Source organism: Eurosta solidaginis, chromosome 3, assembly GCF_040869045.1.
Source record: "Eurosta solidaginis isolate ZX-2024a chromosome 3, ASM4086904v1, whole genome shotgun sequence".
Taxonomy (NCBI): domain Eukaryota; kingdom Metazoa; phylum Arthropoda; class Insecta; order Diptera; family Tephritidae; genus Eurosta; species Eurosta solidaginis.
In genome coordinates this window covers 95993240-96009874 of record NC_090321.1, presented here as the reverse complement: position 1 = coordinate 96009874, position 16635 = coordinate 95993240, and the positions used below count along the sequence as shown (strand labels likewise).

General features: G+C 39.5%; 2 protein-coding genes across 2 annotated transcripts in view; one reads left to right on the top strand and one right to left on the bottom strand.

Moving 5' to 3' along the window:
- Window positions 1-13259, bottom strand: part of Uba1 (ubiquitin-like activating enzyme 1) — a 52115-nt gene extending 38856 nt beyond the window's left edge. Inside the window, exons 1-2 of the mRNA XM_067772831.1 lie at window positions 13150-13259; window positions 11700-12783 (exon numbers count right to left, since the gene is read on the bottom strand). Coding sequence (XP_067628932.1) covers window positions 11700-12578 — 879 coding nt within the window. The 5' untranslated portion in view covers window positions 12579-12783; window positions 13150-13259. The remainder of the gene's footprint in view (window positions 1-11699; window positions 12784-13149) is intronic.
- Window positions 13260-14362: 1103 nt separating this feature from the next.
- On the top strand, window positions 14363-15951 carry LOC137246548 (putative nuclease HARBI1). The gene is made up of 3 exons (XM_067777641.1): window positions 14363-14974; window positions 15036-15183; window positions 15240-15951. The coding sequence occupies exons 1-3, from the start codon at window positions 14553-14555 to the stop codon at window positions 15759-15761; spliced, it is 1092 nt and encodes a 363-aa protein (XP_067633742.1). The 5' UTR covers window positions 14363-14552; the 3' UTR covers window positions 15762-15951.
- The last annotated feature ends 684 nt before the right edge of the window (window positions 15952-16635 follow it).

Below are 16635 nucleotides of genomic sequence, written 5' to 3'. Positions count from 1 at the left end.
GAGGTTGTAACCTCTCTACCGGTGTAGGTAAACTTTGGTCCACCGTAAAGTCCCTATCGAATCCGACTAAGCACAAAGACAAAGTTTCCATCGCCTTTGGCGATAAGGTGCTGTCGGATGCGAAAAAATGCGCGAGCGCTTTCTGCCGTCAATATATAATGCATCCTACGGTCGACAAAGATAGACGGAGAGCCAATAGACACGCACATTGGGTGTGACGTTTGATCAGGATCTACATTTTGGTGCGCACGCAACCGCAATTGTTCCAAGAATTCAGAGCCGTAATAAAATCCTCAAATCCCTTGCTGGCAGTACCTGGGGAAAAGATAAAGAAACGCTCTTGACCACATACAAAGCAATTAGCCAGCCGATTACGTGCTACGCGTCACCCATATGGTCGCCAAGCCTAAAAACCACCCACTGGAAGAAACTACAGGCCTGCCAAAATACTGCTCTCAGAATCGCCACGGGCTGTCTTCTTATGTCCCCAGAACACCATCTGCATAATGAGGCGAGAATACTCCCCATCAGGGAAAGAAATGAGATGCTGACCAAACAGTTTCTGTTGAATACCCAGAAACCTGGGAATCCCAACAGACATCTGATTGACGAACCAGCACCGCCTAGGGGCCTAAGGAGTCATCTCCGTAAGCATTTTGAGGAAATACGGCACCTGAGAACCCAGCCGTATGAAGCGGAAAAACACAAGCAGGTCCTTGGTGAACTCCATAGACAGGCGTCGGACCTTTATGTCGGGAATTGCCCGGTGAATCCAGTACTTGAAGAAAAATATCCAGAACTCGCAGAAGAGGAACGCATACTCCCCAGGGAAACGCGTGTCACTCTTGCTCAACTTCGTTCTGGATACTGTAACAGGTTGAACTCTTACCTATCCAGAATCAACCCCGACATACAAAATGTATGCCCTGCTTGCAATGTGTCCCCACATGACACCAACCATCTCTTTAATTGTAATGTGGAACCAACGCCTCTAACACCCCTTTCCTTATGGTCCACCCCTGTTGAAACGGCAAGTTTCCTTTGACTCCCGTTAGAGGATATTGATGACAATTTGTGATCGGTCGCGGCTATTAGGTGGGGCGAGCATTGCTACAACAACAACAACAACACAGGCCTGCCAAAATACTGCTCTCAGAATTGCCACGGGCTGTCTTCTTATGTCCCCAGAACACCATCTGCATAATGAGGCGAGAATTATCCCCACCAGGGAGAGAAATGAGATGCTGACCAAACAGTTCCTGTTGAATACCCAGAAACCTGGGCATCCCAACAGACATCTGATTGATGAACCAGCACCTCCTAGGGGCTTAAGGAGTCATCTCCGTGAGCATTTTGAGGAAATACGGCACCTGAGAACCCAGCCGTATGAAGTGAAAAAACACAAGCAGGTCCTTGGTGAACTCCATAAACAGGCGTCGGACCTTTATGTCGGGAATTGCTCGGTGAATCCAGTACTTAACGAAAATTATCCAAAACTCGCGGAAGAGGAACGCATACTCCCCAGGGAAACGCGTGTCACTCTTGCGCAACTTCGTTCTGGATACTGTAACAGGTTAAACTCTTACCTATCCAGAATCAACCCCGACATACAAAATGTATGCCCCGCTTGCAATGTGTCCCCACATGACACCAACCATCTCTTCAATTGTAATGTGGAACCAACGCCTCTAACACCCCTTTCCTTATGGTCCACCCCTGTTGAAACGGCAAGTTTCCTTGGACTCCCGTTAGAGGATATTGATGACAATTTGCGATCGGTCGGGGTTATTTGCTACAACAACAACAACAACTCTCCTATGTTAGCTGGTTCCCCAGGCTTTAGTAGCGGGACCACCTCGGCCATTTTCCATTTTTCGGGAATGACAAAGGTGGAAAGAGACAGGTTGAAGACATGCGCTAAATATTTGAAACCCTCTTTCCCTAGGCTTTTAAGCATCGGCATGGCTATGCCGTCTGGGCACACTGCTTTGGATGGTATAGCATGACCGATGGCATCCTCAACCTCTTTGGTGGTGATGGTAATTGGTGACGCGCTGAATTTATGTTTATGTGCATGTCTGTTGGAATCGACTATCTCCGTGATCTTGCCAGTTAATCCATTAGTTTAACTGCAGAATTCTGAAGTGCAGCGGAGAGACGTCGTCACTCCAGGAGTGACGGGTGACTACGCCTGGGTTGTGAAAGGCTAGGATGCAATTGCTGTGGTGGCCCTGGGGTACCCGGTGTATTTGGGTTTGCGGCCTGGCAACATGGCGCAATGAAGCCCGTCGGGGGGTTCCCGTCGCGGAGACCAGAACATCTAGGAAAGTGGCAAACATATATATTCTGTGCTGGCAAACGGTGCAAAAGGTGGTAGGGACTAAGATTCTGTTTCCCTGACCTACACGATTGTTGCCGGAAAAGAAGGGGAAGAAGACGGGGCGGGGTTGGGATTCAAGGGGTTGTGTAGCGCAATATATAGCTTCTCCAACCCAATTGTCAACCTCACCTTCTAGCGGCGAATCCCGTTTCACTAACAGACGAGGCTCTGGCGACCCCAAGCTCCTCATGGAACTTGGGGGGGTGGGGAGGGAGGGATGGCCTGAAGGTTTAATGTGGCCATATAAATCGTTCCCGAGATGGTCGGGCCAGCACCTTAATGGTGCTGTGTTACCGGAGCGTATCGGATCTGTATCCGACAAAGGACCATCACATCGATAACACTCCCCAAAGCCTTCGGGGAGTAACTAATCGCTACAACAACAACAACAACAACAACAAGACGGGCGGGGGCTGATACTCGGCGTAGCTACCCGCTCTACTACGGACATTGTAGTTATGAGTGGGAGCGGCCGTATGAGTTGGTGGCGCCGTAGGACGCGAGCAGCAGCGGGTACTTGCTGTGGCTTGCTGAGCAGCAGAGCTGCTGGAAGGTAGTGGGGGTGCCCTAAGGCGCAGCCTACGGGACGCCCTTGGGCGTGAACAGCAAGGAGCCACGAAAGATTTATAAAAGTTACGAGGACGTCTGGTTTTGGGATCTAGCCCAGAACAACCTGTCCGATGTAACCATCCCTTGCACGTGACACACTCACAAGAGTATGACCGTCCTAAAAAGATTCTTTTCCAGCAAACGCAGCCAAACCATTTCTCAGGACCGGAATCAGGAGACGGACCCGGATTGGGTTCGATACCTTCTTGGAGCAATAGAGTATGGCGCAGTCCCGCTGCGAGGAGTTGCTGGGAGGATGACAATTTGTGGGAGGGACGCAACAAATTAAATGGGGTTACACTGAAATGATAGTCCTTGGTCAGGAAAAATCCCGAGTCGCTCCGGTACATAGAACCGACTGCCTTGGGAAGCGAAAAAAATGTTGTCGATGTGTTGGTTTCATTTTGAGTTTGCCATGTCCTTCTGACATAAATAAAATCAGCTCATGAGATGAGCCAACCATATAGTTGAGCCATGGTAGCACTGAAATAAATATGTGTACATATGTGTATGCATAAAAGGTTTCGCCATAATTAAAAGCAATAACACGGTTATTTCTTCCAACTTGAAGAAAGTGTAAGGAAAATAAATAATTTGTTTACGTGCGAAACTATTTAAATGTTAATAATTCTATCAGTATCTTAAATTTTTGTGTACGTTTCTTTTTATTTTCAACAAAACTGGGCCCGCATTACGTGTTAAGATCCGTGATCGAAACTCATTTTTAAATCCCAATAGCTCTGAAATGGTGGATCGAATTAATGGCATATTTAAACTAGTAACAAATAGTACTCGTTTTAGGAAAAGTGTGAAAATGAGTTTCATTCACTGATCATAACACGTAATACGCGCCCAGATGTTTTATATAAGTGCTACCAGCTCTCAATAAGTTGATCCAGATCGTTCAAATGAGATGTGATCGTGAGCCAGAGCTCGATAACTCAATGGAACGCCCCTCTTGATACAATGGAGTGGCCACCAAAATCCCATCGAGCTATTGTGGGAAGAGTCGGATCGTCGTTTGAGAAATCTAAAGCCAACAAGCCTTCCTGACCTCTGGGATTGTTTAAACGGAGCGTGGAATAATATTCCACATGAAACACTTCAAAGACTCTTCGAAAGAATGCTGAAATTGTGCGCTGCAGTAATCAAAGCAAAAGTTGGACATTTTCATGAAAAGTGCGTAAAGTAAAATATTCAGTGATTTCTTATAAATTTTTATGAAACTTTCAGTAAAATTCATTAAAAATGTCTTCGGATCATAGAACTAAGTTGAGTGTGCAAAACTGCTGCGAATATGTTGATGATAATATTTTAATAAATGATACGATAAACTGACAAAAACAACTTTTTTCATCTTGTTCTAATAATTTCCGACTGTAGATAGATAGATAAATAGATGCGACCTATTGGTCTATTGTGACCTCATTATCTTTACAACACCTCATCCAACCCGAGTTCTCTGAGAAAATCCAGAATGGTTCTCGGCATCAGAGAGTGTATGTGACTATTTTCTAATTTCGATGATCCTAGGATCCTAAGTCTTCGTCTCGCGACTGCATCCTTCAGGATGTGTTCTGCAGACTCATTTTCAAAATCACAGAATCGACAGAGATATGCCCAATTTATGCATATGGCTCTTTAGCCTACAGTGACCTATGAGTATACCTGTTAAAATCCTAAGGCTACTTTTTTGGAGGTTAATCATAGCCTTATATCGCTTTGAGTTGTACCCTCCTATTATTGCCTTTGCGTGCCGAAGTCCTGGACTTTCGCGCCAGCGTTGTTCTCTAAGGCACGCCTCCTTTTGTCTAAACTCGTCCCTTATTGTATGTGACCCTATTGGCACCGTAGGCTCGGGTCCTATTGGCTTTTCGGCCACTGCCAACTTGGCAAGCTCGTCCGCTCGCTCGTTACCATCTACTCCTCTGTGTCCAGGTACCCATGCTAGACGGATGGTGTTATTAACTCCTAAACTGTTTAACCTCTCTACGCACTCAAGGACTGTTGATTATTTAATCTCAACTGAAGATAATGCCTTGAGCGCATCTTGACTGTCGCTGAGTATAGCGATTTTCAATTGGTATATCCCCGCTGTAAATTTATCTCTGCACACCGGCTTATGGCGACAACTTCGGCTTGGAAAATGTTGGGATATTTTCCGAGTGGTGGGGATATTTTGGTTCGGGGCCCAAGATTCCCGCCCTATGCCCTCCGGTGTCTTAGGGCCACCGATGTACCATATTATAGTGTCTTCCTGGTAAAGCGCTCAATCCTGGAGGTGTCCCACGTACATTTGTTCCCCAGCTCTATTTTGAAGCACTTCTCAAACTTAATTATCTTCCTCGTATCATCTCTGGGAAGTTGGATAAGTGGGATCTGCTCCTGCAGCTTCGCCATGCTCCGTGACTGTATCACTTTGCCCCTACCACATCCCTCTTTAGCTATGTTTACTAAAGTACTCCTGGCTGTCTGCTCAATTATTATATGTAGAGGCGTTAACTCAAGCAGCACCTCTATTGCCGCCGTCGGGAATGTTCGCATGGCTCCCGTAATGCAGATACATGCTAAGCGTTGAAGCTTCGTGAGTGATTTTCGTACGGCCACCATGGTTGTCCTTGATGCCCACGCAACTGCTCCATACACTATGATAGGTCTCACTATCAATTTCCGTTTGTAGTGTAACTGTGTACATATATTATATGCATAAATTATTTAAATAATAAAAATAATCGTTTAAAAAAGCAATTTTGTTATAACCAATTTGTTATAAGCTTACATTGAAGTTTTTAAGCAAGGGCAGTATCGATTATATTACGTTTAGGGAACGTACCCAAACTACGTGACCCCTTTAGGGGGGAGTGGGGATGTCTTTAAGTATTACAGCTGGTCACAAGGGGGAGGGGAGGGATTTAGACTTTGTCACGCAGTCTAGAAAATCTTGCAATTTTTCCAAAAACATTTAAATTATAGCGCGCGGCGTTCTGCGATTCTAACTCACAGGTGGCAATAGTGACGCACATGTGTTGTGATATCAGCTGACTTAAAGCTGACAGGTTTTGTACTCAATGGCGCATACTCATAGTCAAAATAAAATAGGTTTTAAATTTAGGTGCAGCTTTTTCTCTCATAGAAAATTATGCCAAAAACCTGCAATTAAATTAAAAACTTATTTTATTATGACTATGACTATGCGCCTATCAGTTTAAGTGTGCATTTTATTTAAAGTAAAAGTGTTATTTTCTAATATTTTTGAAATCTTTTTATTGTAATAGTTAGCACTAGTCAAAAATTTCCATGAAAAATCATCAGAAAAACATGCACGGTAATGAAGTGGACGACGAAGAAAAAATATTCACGTCTGAGGAAACTCCTGATGCTACTGCTCCCGTAATCTACGATGTATCCCAGTGGCTTGATGCTGGAAGCGTATTCGTTTAATTTGAGTTAGATGAAATGAAATCAAACAGAAAACGACTTTCTAAATTTAGTTGTTCGAATATTTTTTTAAATACATTTTTATACTCAGCGTGCTTTGCACACAGAGTATATTAAATTTGATTAGATAACGGTTGGCTGTCCAGGTATAAAGGAATCGAGATAGATATAGACTTGCATATATCAAAATCATCAGCATCGAAAAAAAAAATTTGATTGAGCCATGTCCGTCCGTCTGTCCGTTAACACGATAACTTGAGTAAATATTGATATATCTTCACCAAATTTGATACACGAGCTTACCTGGACCCAGGATAGATTGGTGTTGAAAATGAGCGAAATCTGATAACCACGCCCACTTTTTATATACATAACATTTTGGAAAACACAAAAAACCTGATATTTAGTAAATAATACACCTAGAATGTTGAAATTTGCCGTGTGGACTGATATTGAGACTCTTGATAAAAATTTGAAAAAAAGTTGTTAAATGGGCGTGGCACCGCCCACTTGTGATAAAACCAGATTTACAAATATTATAAATCATAAATCAAAAATGGTTAAACCTATCGTAACAAAATTCGGCAGAGAGGTTTCCTTTACTATAAGGAATGCTTTGAAGAAAAATTAACGAAATCGGTTAAGGACCACGCCCACTTTTATATAAAAGATTTTCAAAAGGGTATTGGAAGAATAATCACCGCCCATTTTATGACTAAGTAATTTTCTATGTTTCGGGAATCATAACTCGAAGAAAAATTAACGGATCGTATTAAAATTGGGTTCACAAATTTTTCCTATAGCAAGAATAATTTTTAGAAAAAATGGACGATGGGTTTAAGACCACACCCACTTTTATATAAACGATTTTTAAAAGGGTCGTAGACGAAAATAATAAGTTATATCGTAGCGAAAAAGAGCTTTGTATCAATATAATTTTACTTTGTAAATTGAATTATAACACTAATGTGTGTTTATGACTAAGCAATTTTCTATGTTTCGGGAGTTATAAAAAAAAAAATTAATGCCTCTATTACGGTGTACAACTCAACTTAGTTGGGTTGTAATCAAAACAACTCAACTTTCAGAGAACTCAACTCCTGTTTGGTGTTACGAATTACAACTTATTTCAGTTGAAGTTGAATTGGTGTTGGCAACCTAGGAAAGTGATGATTTGACAGATAAATGAACAGCTGATCAATTTGTGGCGGAAATATAAGCATTTGCAAAAGTGATTTTGTATTACAAGATATTAAATGATATGAAATCTATTTTATAATAGCGAAAATGTTGGCAATTGACATGCCGCTAATACGGAAAACATTCATTCCAATCCCTTGGAACTACCAAGCACCAAGTAAGAAAATGTTTAATTTGACAAAAGATGAGCTTCAAATGAAGTTATTTTGCAGATTTGAAAGGAAGCATTTTGCTCATTACTAAACAAAATTAAGGGCCATTTCCGCAAACGCTTTCGAGGGAAGGCTGAACCCCTATTTTAAAATTATGCGCCACACTCATACTTCTTGGTGATGGCAGCTATCAAAAATGATTTTGGAGTTGGATTGGTTTTACATATTATTGAGGAGCATATTTGTGCGAAGGGGATTAAAACCCAAAGAGGAAAAATTGTATTTTACTCTAAAAGAGGATTCCCAGGAGTAGTGTTGTTGTAGCGATAAGGTTGCTCCCCGAAGGCTTTGGGGAGTGTTATCGATGTGATGGTCCTTTGCCGGATACAGATCTGGCAAGCTCCGGTAACACAGCACCATTAAGGTGCTAGCCCGACCATCTCGGGAACGATTTATGTGGCCACATTAAACCTTCAGGCCATCCCTCCTCCCTACCCCCAAGTTCCATGAGGAGCTTGGGGTCGCCAGAGCCTCGTCTGTTAGTGAAACAGGATTCGCCGCGGATAGGTGAGGTTGACAATTGGGTTTGGAGAAGCTATATATTGCGCTGGCAACCTGAAGGGTTGCGCTACACAGCCCCTTGAATCTGGTATTTTAGTCGCCTCTTACGACAGGCATACCTACCGTGGGTATATTCGGACCCCGTACGCTGGGGGATCGCAGGAGTAGTGATTAGTATCAATGGGAGTCACGTTCGCATAATTTCACCTATATTGGCTGCATGCGAACTGCGGCCAGCCTCGTCCGACTTCGGAATATCGCTCCATAAAGTCAAAAAGTTATTCAATGTAATCCTTCGTTTAAACGTTGTTTTTTCTATAAATGTGTACAGAATTGTTGATTATTTTTTGATTAAAAAAGTTTAAATACCGGCTTTAAATTTTTTGTTTTTTTTTTTTGGTAACTTTTTTTGAGCCCATGTACCATCTAACTCTTATCAAAGGTGGTATCAAAAGGCGCGTTTTGGTCTCCATTTTTAGGATCCGAAAGCGGAAATTAAAAATTTTATTTCTGTCGAAAAATATTTACAAAAACCCACAAAATGGCCCGAGGGTCCGAAATATGAGGCCCGATTTTTTGCACAGAATATTTTTCTGCGTTGGCGGTCTTTGGCCGTGATTTGTAAAAATAACCCTGGGTGGATCCAACGCCTTTCTGCATTAGTGTGTACAAAAAGTCTGGCAAAATACAACCACATGGAAATTTGAACCGGATTGATATGACAGAAAAAAAATTTTTAATTTTTGTTTTCGGATTCTTAAATCGGAGGTCGAAACGTGTCTTTTGTTACCAACTTTGAAAATTTTTGCTAAAAATTAGGTGGTGAGCCGTCTTCTAAAACGTAACATTTTTTCAAAGCAACTGCAAAATTGTATGAGACAACTGCTAGTAATCAGTTGTAAGATTTCGACGTCTTTGACAACTACACCAACACAAGGTTGTAAACGGTAATGCCACAAAAAGTTGTTAGACTAGACAACTCAACCGACATTTTTTTTTTTTTTGAGAGGTTGAGAAATTTCCACCCAACAAGAGTTGAGTTGTAAACGGTAATAGGGGCATAACACATCGTAATGAAATTGTGTACACATATTTTCCTTATAACAGAAAATATTTTTAGTAAAATTGGACGGGATCGGTTAAAGATCACGGCAACTAAGATAAAAAACAAGTTTAAGAGGGTGCTATAAATTAGCAAAAAAATAGTTTTGAATCAATGATATTTCACTTGTCAAGTTTTACTGTAAGGTGAAATGGGGAGACATTTTTCTTTTATAATGTATAATGTATAATATATTCAGTCTATGATTAGAATAACCTTACAGACTAGAATACAAAAGTAAATTAAAAAACAAATTATCAACTGGAAACCACAACGAAAAGCTGGGCGGTGCCACGTGTTATGTAGAATGGTTATTTATCTGAAATGAAATGTACAATTGAAGCTCACGCTGAGAATATAATGTTCGTTTACACCCGAACTTAGACACATTTACTTGTTTCTTCTTAATATTATGCACGCACGCTTCGCGTAACCCGCGGGTGCCGAATTAATAAAAACAAATATAAATCAAATAATTTTTTTTTTTTTTTTTTTTTCAAATTAGCAAAAAAATAATTTCAAATCATACTGAAAACTAAAGGGGGAGGGATCTTAAATATACTATCGTAGGTCACCGAAGGGGGGAAGGGGATAAAAAGTTGTAGAAAATGGGTCACGTAGTATGGGTACGTTCCCTTCCTTGCAAATGATTTATAAACAAAAAATTGGCTGTGTTTTTTTACTCCTATATACGCTTACGCTTAATCTTTATATGGACTGCTAAGCCACTTTATCTACTATTCTGAAATTGCTGCGCAGGAAATTAGTACTCCTAAATTTCAATACGCATTATACTCAGATGCAAATGAAATATATGCCTACATATGTTTCACCTCTACAAATGGTGTGTGTCCACTATTCACCGCAACCGATTCAGCTATAGCTTATAAACTATGTCCTACAGAGGTTTGTATCTCCGTTTTTCGGTACATGTTCTATAGCTAGTTGCCTCCACATGGGGCTCCTAAGCAATACCTAAGTGTGGACATTGGTGCGTTATCGGTAACCGTATCGGTAACCTTATAACAGCTGATTCGACCAACCTTATGGGAATCAATGTAATCGATTATTGGTGCCATATTGTAACGCTAAGGTCTTAACCGTGTCGTAGCCAACCAATTGGTTTTTCGCCATATCCATAACCTAAAAATATTTGAGTTGGTTAATTTAATAACTTTTTGTAGATTTTATTCATTATTTTGGCTACGTTATGACTAAGAGACTTATTTTTTGTGGAATATGTTCGTAATTTTTTGCGTTTTCCATTAATCGATCACAATGTATCGTATAGGGTTACGTTAGGGATACGACTACAGCGATACGACAAACATCACCAATGACAAAGCGTTTTTTACGCGTAAACGTAGACGTATATACGTGTAAAAAAACGCGGCTAATATCTCATACACCAGTCTATTTAGCAACCCGCGTAAAAAAAACCATCAGCAAAACATGGGAGCATCTGCATCACTCTTGCATATTAGACAAGATGGATGACTCTGTTAATCCGCCTGTTCATCTCATTCTAACCTGATTGGCAACCATCACAACGTTGGTAGCAATGAATCATCAGATTGCCTTTCGTTTATTTTTCGCTTTTGCTAAATTTCATTTAGTTAAATTGTAGAAAACTTCATATAAGCAGATAATTTGATTAATTTTGCCCAATGCCAAACAAGTAGACGTAAATAGAGGTCATTCTTTACATTTTAAGCAATTCATTTACAAATAAAAAGCTTTATTTTTACTTCCAATTCTTCAAAAAGCCATTGCACCCTTCTACATGCATGTGCGTGCATATGTGCTTATGTATATATATTTTAAAACAACCTAAATTTCTTTTAAGGGATATATTTTTGGAGTTTCGACGGTAAAACTGGAGATATATACAGATATATCTTTCTACGATTTCAAGCAAAGCAGTGAACTGCGGAAAAGTAAAGCCTTTTTTTTTGTGAGCTAAAGTAAAGAATCACCCCCTTTTTAAAGAAGCGAAAATGCTTCAGAAATTTCAGGCATGTATATCAGTTATCATAAACAAATTAATAGGCCAAGAATAAATAACAATAATCAAAAGTGAATTATTTCTTTGCAATGGATGGAAAAGGCAAAATGGAGAAGTTGCTATTGATTTTTCAACGTCAATATCGTTTTTTTAAGGCAACTCAATATCAAAATAGAAAAACAGTTTAATTATACATACATAACTCACGTTAACCAATTACATATATCTACATATTTTTTTATTTGTACTCACAGTGCAATTTGCTTTGTCATGCAGTGTGATCGATTTCACGCCGCCCAAAATTACGTTCTTGGCTATTTCCAGGCCCAAACCGCCAAGGCCAGACAACAATATGTCCGAGTTTGCCATGCGACGCATTGCATCATGACCAAGTACATACAGTTGGCGGGAGTATAGCGATTCATCTATATCTGATGCGCCGCGCGAACCAAAATTGGTAGTTTGATTACCGCCAGCCATTTGATTACTTCCTTCGTGCACAACTCCCGTACTTGTCCGACTAACGTTTGAGTTTGCTTTATTAACGTTGGCGTTTGCTGCACTAACTGATGCTGAAGTTGTTGCCAAAATACTCACTTTCGAATTTTCTTGCAACTTTACCAAATTTTCTGACTCTTCAGTTTTAACTTTTTTGGTCACTACGCTTTCACACAATTCAGAAGCAGGAACTTCGCTTTGGTGACTACTTTGACCGCTTCCTTTCTTCACTGCTGGCAACGTACTGCTGCCGCTATCTTTAACAATGTTATTGCCATTGCTACTTTTCCCACCAGTGAAACCGCGATTAGAAGTAAAAGAGCCAACTCTATTACCATTACCATCGCCATCATTTATTGAAATCGAGTGAGATGGCACGTTTACTTTTGGTGTTAACGCCGTTTCACCGGCTTCATCAATGGAGACGTCAACGTCGTTTCCTTCTACACCACATTCGTTATTGTGACTATCACCGTCACCGTTGTCCGCGTTGTTTTTATTGTTATTTTTGGAGCCCTTGGTGGGGGTGCTTTGGTTTGTAACCCCGCCGATAGACTCAAGCAGCTTACGTTTCTTAGCTGCTGGTGGATCTGCTGAGTTTTGTTCAGCTGTTTGTGAACTAGAAGACATCATGAGGCTGGCGTCAACACAGTTTTTATAGAACAAATTCTTTATGTTATAGCGAGTAATTATACGCCCAAGAACTTTTTTGCTAATGTAAATGACTTCCTGTGTTTCAATAAGAAACCGACGTTTGTAAGAGCATTAATGGCAGTTGTGATATGCACTTGTGATGATTGAATTCAACGTCAAAATTAAGTATTAACATGTGCAAAAACTACAAAGGAAACAAATAAAATTCTTAGTTAATATATAGAAACAATTGACATTCTTCTATAATTGTATTTTTTTATGAGCGCTTAGTAAGAGTCTTTTTATAAACTGTAATTTTCTACACATTGCAAATAAATGCTATTACGATGGTATAGTTTATGGTTGTTTCTGGTAGTCGATACCACACCGACGCATGTTTAATAGTATCTGAGAAAAACTAGAACGCCTGTGCTCCTTTTACTATTAGATTCCCCCATCTGTTACTCATTTCACAATCATGCGAAAACTCAAAAACTATCACGATTTTGAGGAGGTTACTATTTAACACAACATTTCTTCATATTACAAGATTGGGATCACTAAATTCTACCTTTTTATCAAATTATTCACGGGATTAGTAATGATTTTCAACTACGATATTCATTAATATACATGTTACCAAAACGTACGCTTCTTAACAAATTCTCGTCTGCAGAGAAGATGAAAAGAACAAAGAGAATGAGCACAGAGTTGTATTTTGCAGCTGCTGTCAAAAAATCTTTAAACAAATTATAAGGTGCACTCAAATATACTGAATCCATAAAATGATATGTGCGAAACAGGTAATGAAATATAGATGACATACTACAGTTTCTAGCCTTGTTTCCTTGTTTATTGCGATTCTTATACCATCTTTTGAGAATTTTGTCTGAAGTTTTCACCGTCTTCAGTTAGCCAATTACCTTTGAGTTAACAAAGATCTCGTTTTCCTATACTAACTGAAGCATCGACTTTCAATTAAGGGCATGGGCCGATTGCAGGTCCATTTCTTCTGAACAAACTGAAATTTATTGTTTCCTCGCGAACTTCGATTCTTTACAAACCTTTTCTTCTGAAACAATGTAGACGGAATTCCGAACTCAACGAACCTTTTTGGTGTTTATGCAAATATTAAAGCCTTCCGCGATTTACAACCAGATTGACTGAATTTTTGTATGTGTGCGTGTCGGGTATTTGACGCTTGCCCCGCAACTATCAAATAAAAAGCCATCAATCAACATTTGCATTGAGAAACCGTAGCGTTCGGACATGAATATGTCGTCATCGGATGATGACTTTTTTTACTTGCAACTACAGCAGTTTTATTAAATAATAAAAAAATTAATAAAAATTTTATTAAATAATAATAAAAGCTTTATATTCCATAAAGCTGCCAAACATTGATAATTTTCAATACATTGTAATATGAATTGCTGTTCTTCCGCGCACTTGTTCATTTTGAATGTCGACACAAACTAAATACAACTCTGCGTTTTGTCAATCACACCCCGCGACTATCAAATAAGCTAGCGTCAAATGAAAAAATCAAAAATTTTTGATTTTCATCAACGTGTAGCCGACAACAAATACGTGTGTCACGAAGCCACCCGACTGCACTAACACACACAAAATTCAGTCAATCTGGTTGTAAATCGCGGAAGGCTTTTATACTGTGAATCAAACACATTTTATAGATTTAGCCCTTTTTTCTGTAAAAAGGCATTTCCCACCTCGCTTAATAGTTCTGTGGGCATAAGCGCATAAGCACTACATAAGACTAACAGGCCTATTCTGTGCACTTGACAAATTCACCATCTTGCTTATTTGTCAAGTTTGATTATTTATCAAGTATTTTCTATTCTGTGTCAAATATAAAAAGCTCTTTGATTGACAAGTTGTCAATATCTTAAACCCTCTTGACAATTCAAATTTGCGCTAAAAATTGCATTATTGCGTGTTTGTGTCTGAATTAAAATGGAAGAAGACTTATTACTTTTGCTGTTATTGTGTGAAGATGAGGAAAATGAGGAAAATAGAGATCGCTCGAGGTACTTAAAATCCCTGAGAGATGCCAGCAATCCATTTGCCTTAAGTGAAAATGTGTTCGTTCAACATTTCCGTTTGACCCGTTCTTTGTGCCGTCGCCTTATTGATGACTTGGAACCGCACGATGATCAACAAACCTCCTTGCCAATAACGATCCGTATTCTATCGGTATTGAACTTCTTTGCTAATGGATCGTACCAAACATGCGTGGGCAACAATTACACTATGCCTATGAGCCAGGCTTCTTTTTCCAGAAGTTTGAAATCTGTGGCAAACCTAATTGTGAGAGTTAAGGGCAGTGAAATCGAGTTTCCCCGCACAGTCGAAGAAGAGAATATTGTTAAAACAGGGTATGCGTGCTAATGAAATTTTTCAGATAAATCTATAACGAAAATCTTTGTACTATTTAAGGTTTTTCCGGAAATTCGGCATAAAAAGTACAATAGGTGCAATTGATTGCACCCACATTGCCATTGTTGCTCCGCCTTCAAACAATGTGGAGCGTCCGTTAAGCCAATACCTAAACCGAAAAGGCTACTACAGCATTAATGTTGAAGCGGTATTTTCTGCTTTTGTTAAAAATATTTACAATTTATTAAATTTAATTATTTTAAGGTATGCGATCATCGCTTGCGTTTTACATTTCTAAATGCCAACTTTCCAGGAGCGACACATGACTCAGGCATATGGGCAACGTCTGACCTACGCGAGTATTTGATACGCAAGCATAACGCCAGTTCTACTTCCAACCAAAGGGAATCATGGCTCATTGGAGATCAAGGATACCCTTTGGAACCATGGCTTCTCACACCAGTTGCAAACCCAAGTACCACGAAAGAACGGAAGTTTAATAAGATACATGCATCTGGAAGAAATTGTATAGAAAGAGGATTTGGTGTTGTGAAGTCGCGTTTTAGGTGCTTGCTTAAGCATCGAGTGCTACATTATTCTCACGAAACAGCTGCTGCTATTATTACGAGCTGCGTCATATTGCACAACATCATGGCAAAAGCTGGTATGGCAGAGGACGTAGATATCGTTGAAGATGATCATGAATTCGAAAGAGATCCAAATGACTCTACTCAGTACACCCGCGAGGGAGAGAGAACACGGTCTAGATACATATCAACTCTTTAAAAAACTGCACATGTAAATATTTCATTTCCCAAATAAAAAGCATAATATTACTCATAGCTAAAAATGTCCTTTTCGACTCTATATTTTTGAAAGTAGGGATACAATCACCGAGAGCTTTAGGTTCATGGTTTGCAAATGTTACTCCAGTGTAGAAGAAATTTGGACGTCTCTAAAGAACACAAAAACAAAACCTTATGGGCGTGCATAGCCCTTAATTAAAGGACGTTTATATTTAAAAAATTTACTTGCGTGTATCTATCGAAGGGGAAGGGGTCAATCCCTAATCATTTCAGCTCCTTATTATTTTGCCCCTTCACCACTCCTTTTTTCTTTTTTGTTCGCTTTTACCAATTGTTTTTGTCAATAATGTCAAACAAAGTAATTGACAATAAACAAAAATCCAGCATTATCAGTGATTTGCACCAGATGGCGCAACACTGAATAAATAAAGCTGGTAAAAAGGAATAGAAGTAGCAAATTTGCCAGTCAAACAAACCACCGCTGTATAGCTAAATGGTTAGCACAGCATGCCTAAAGCGTACTGATGATGAAGGCTTAGCACCTTTCGAAATGGATCTATCTGCACAGCTATGGCAGGTTGTCTGAAAAATTGTCTACTTACTATTCCAAAAACAAAATACAATTTTTCAAATTTAGAAAAATTAAAAAATAACAATAATTATCATTGGAAAAAAATTATTGTTCTGGCCTTGAGCTCGAATCGAACCTTGAATCGTTCGCTTTTACCTTCTCATATCGTCCTTCACTTTTTTATCTTAACTTTTTCTATCTTCATTCATATATCTACCCCTATCACAATCCGTAGTCCTAACCATATAGACACACACAAGATTTTTATATGTACATAAATATG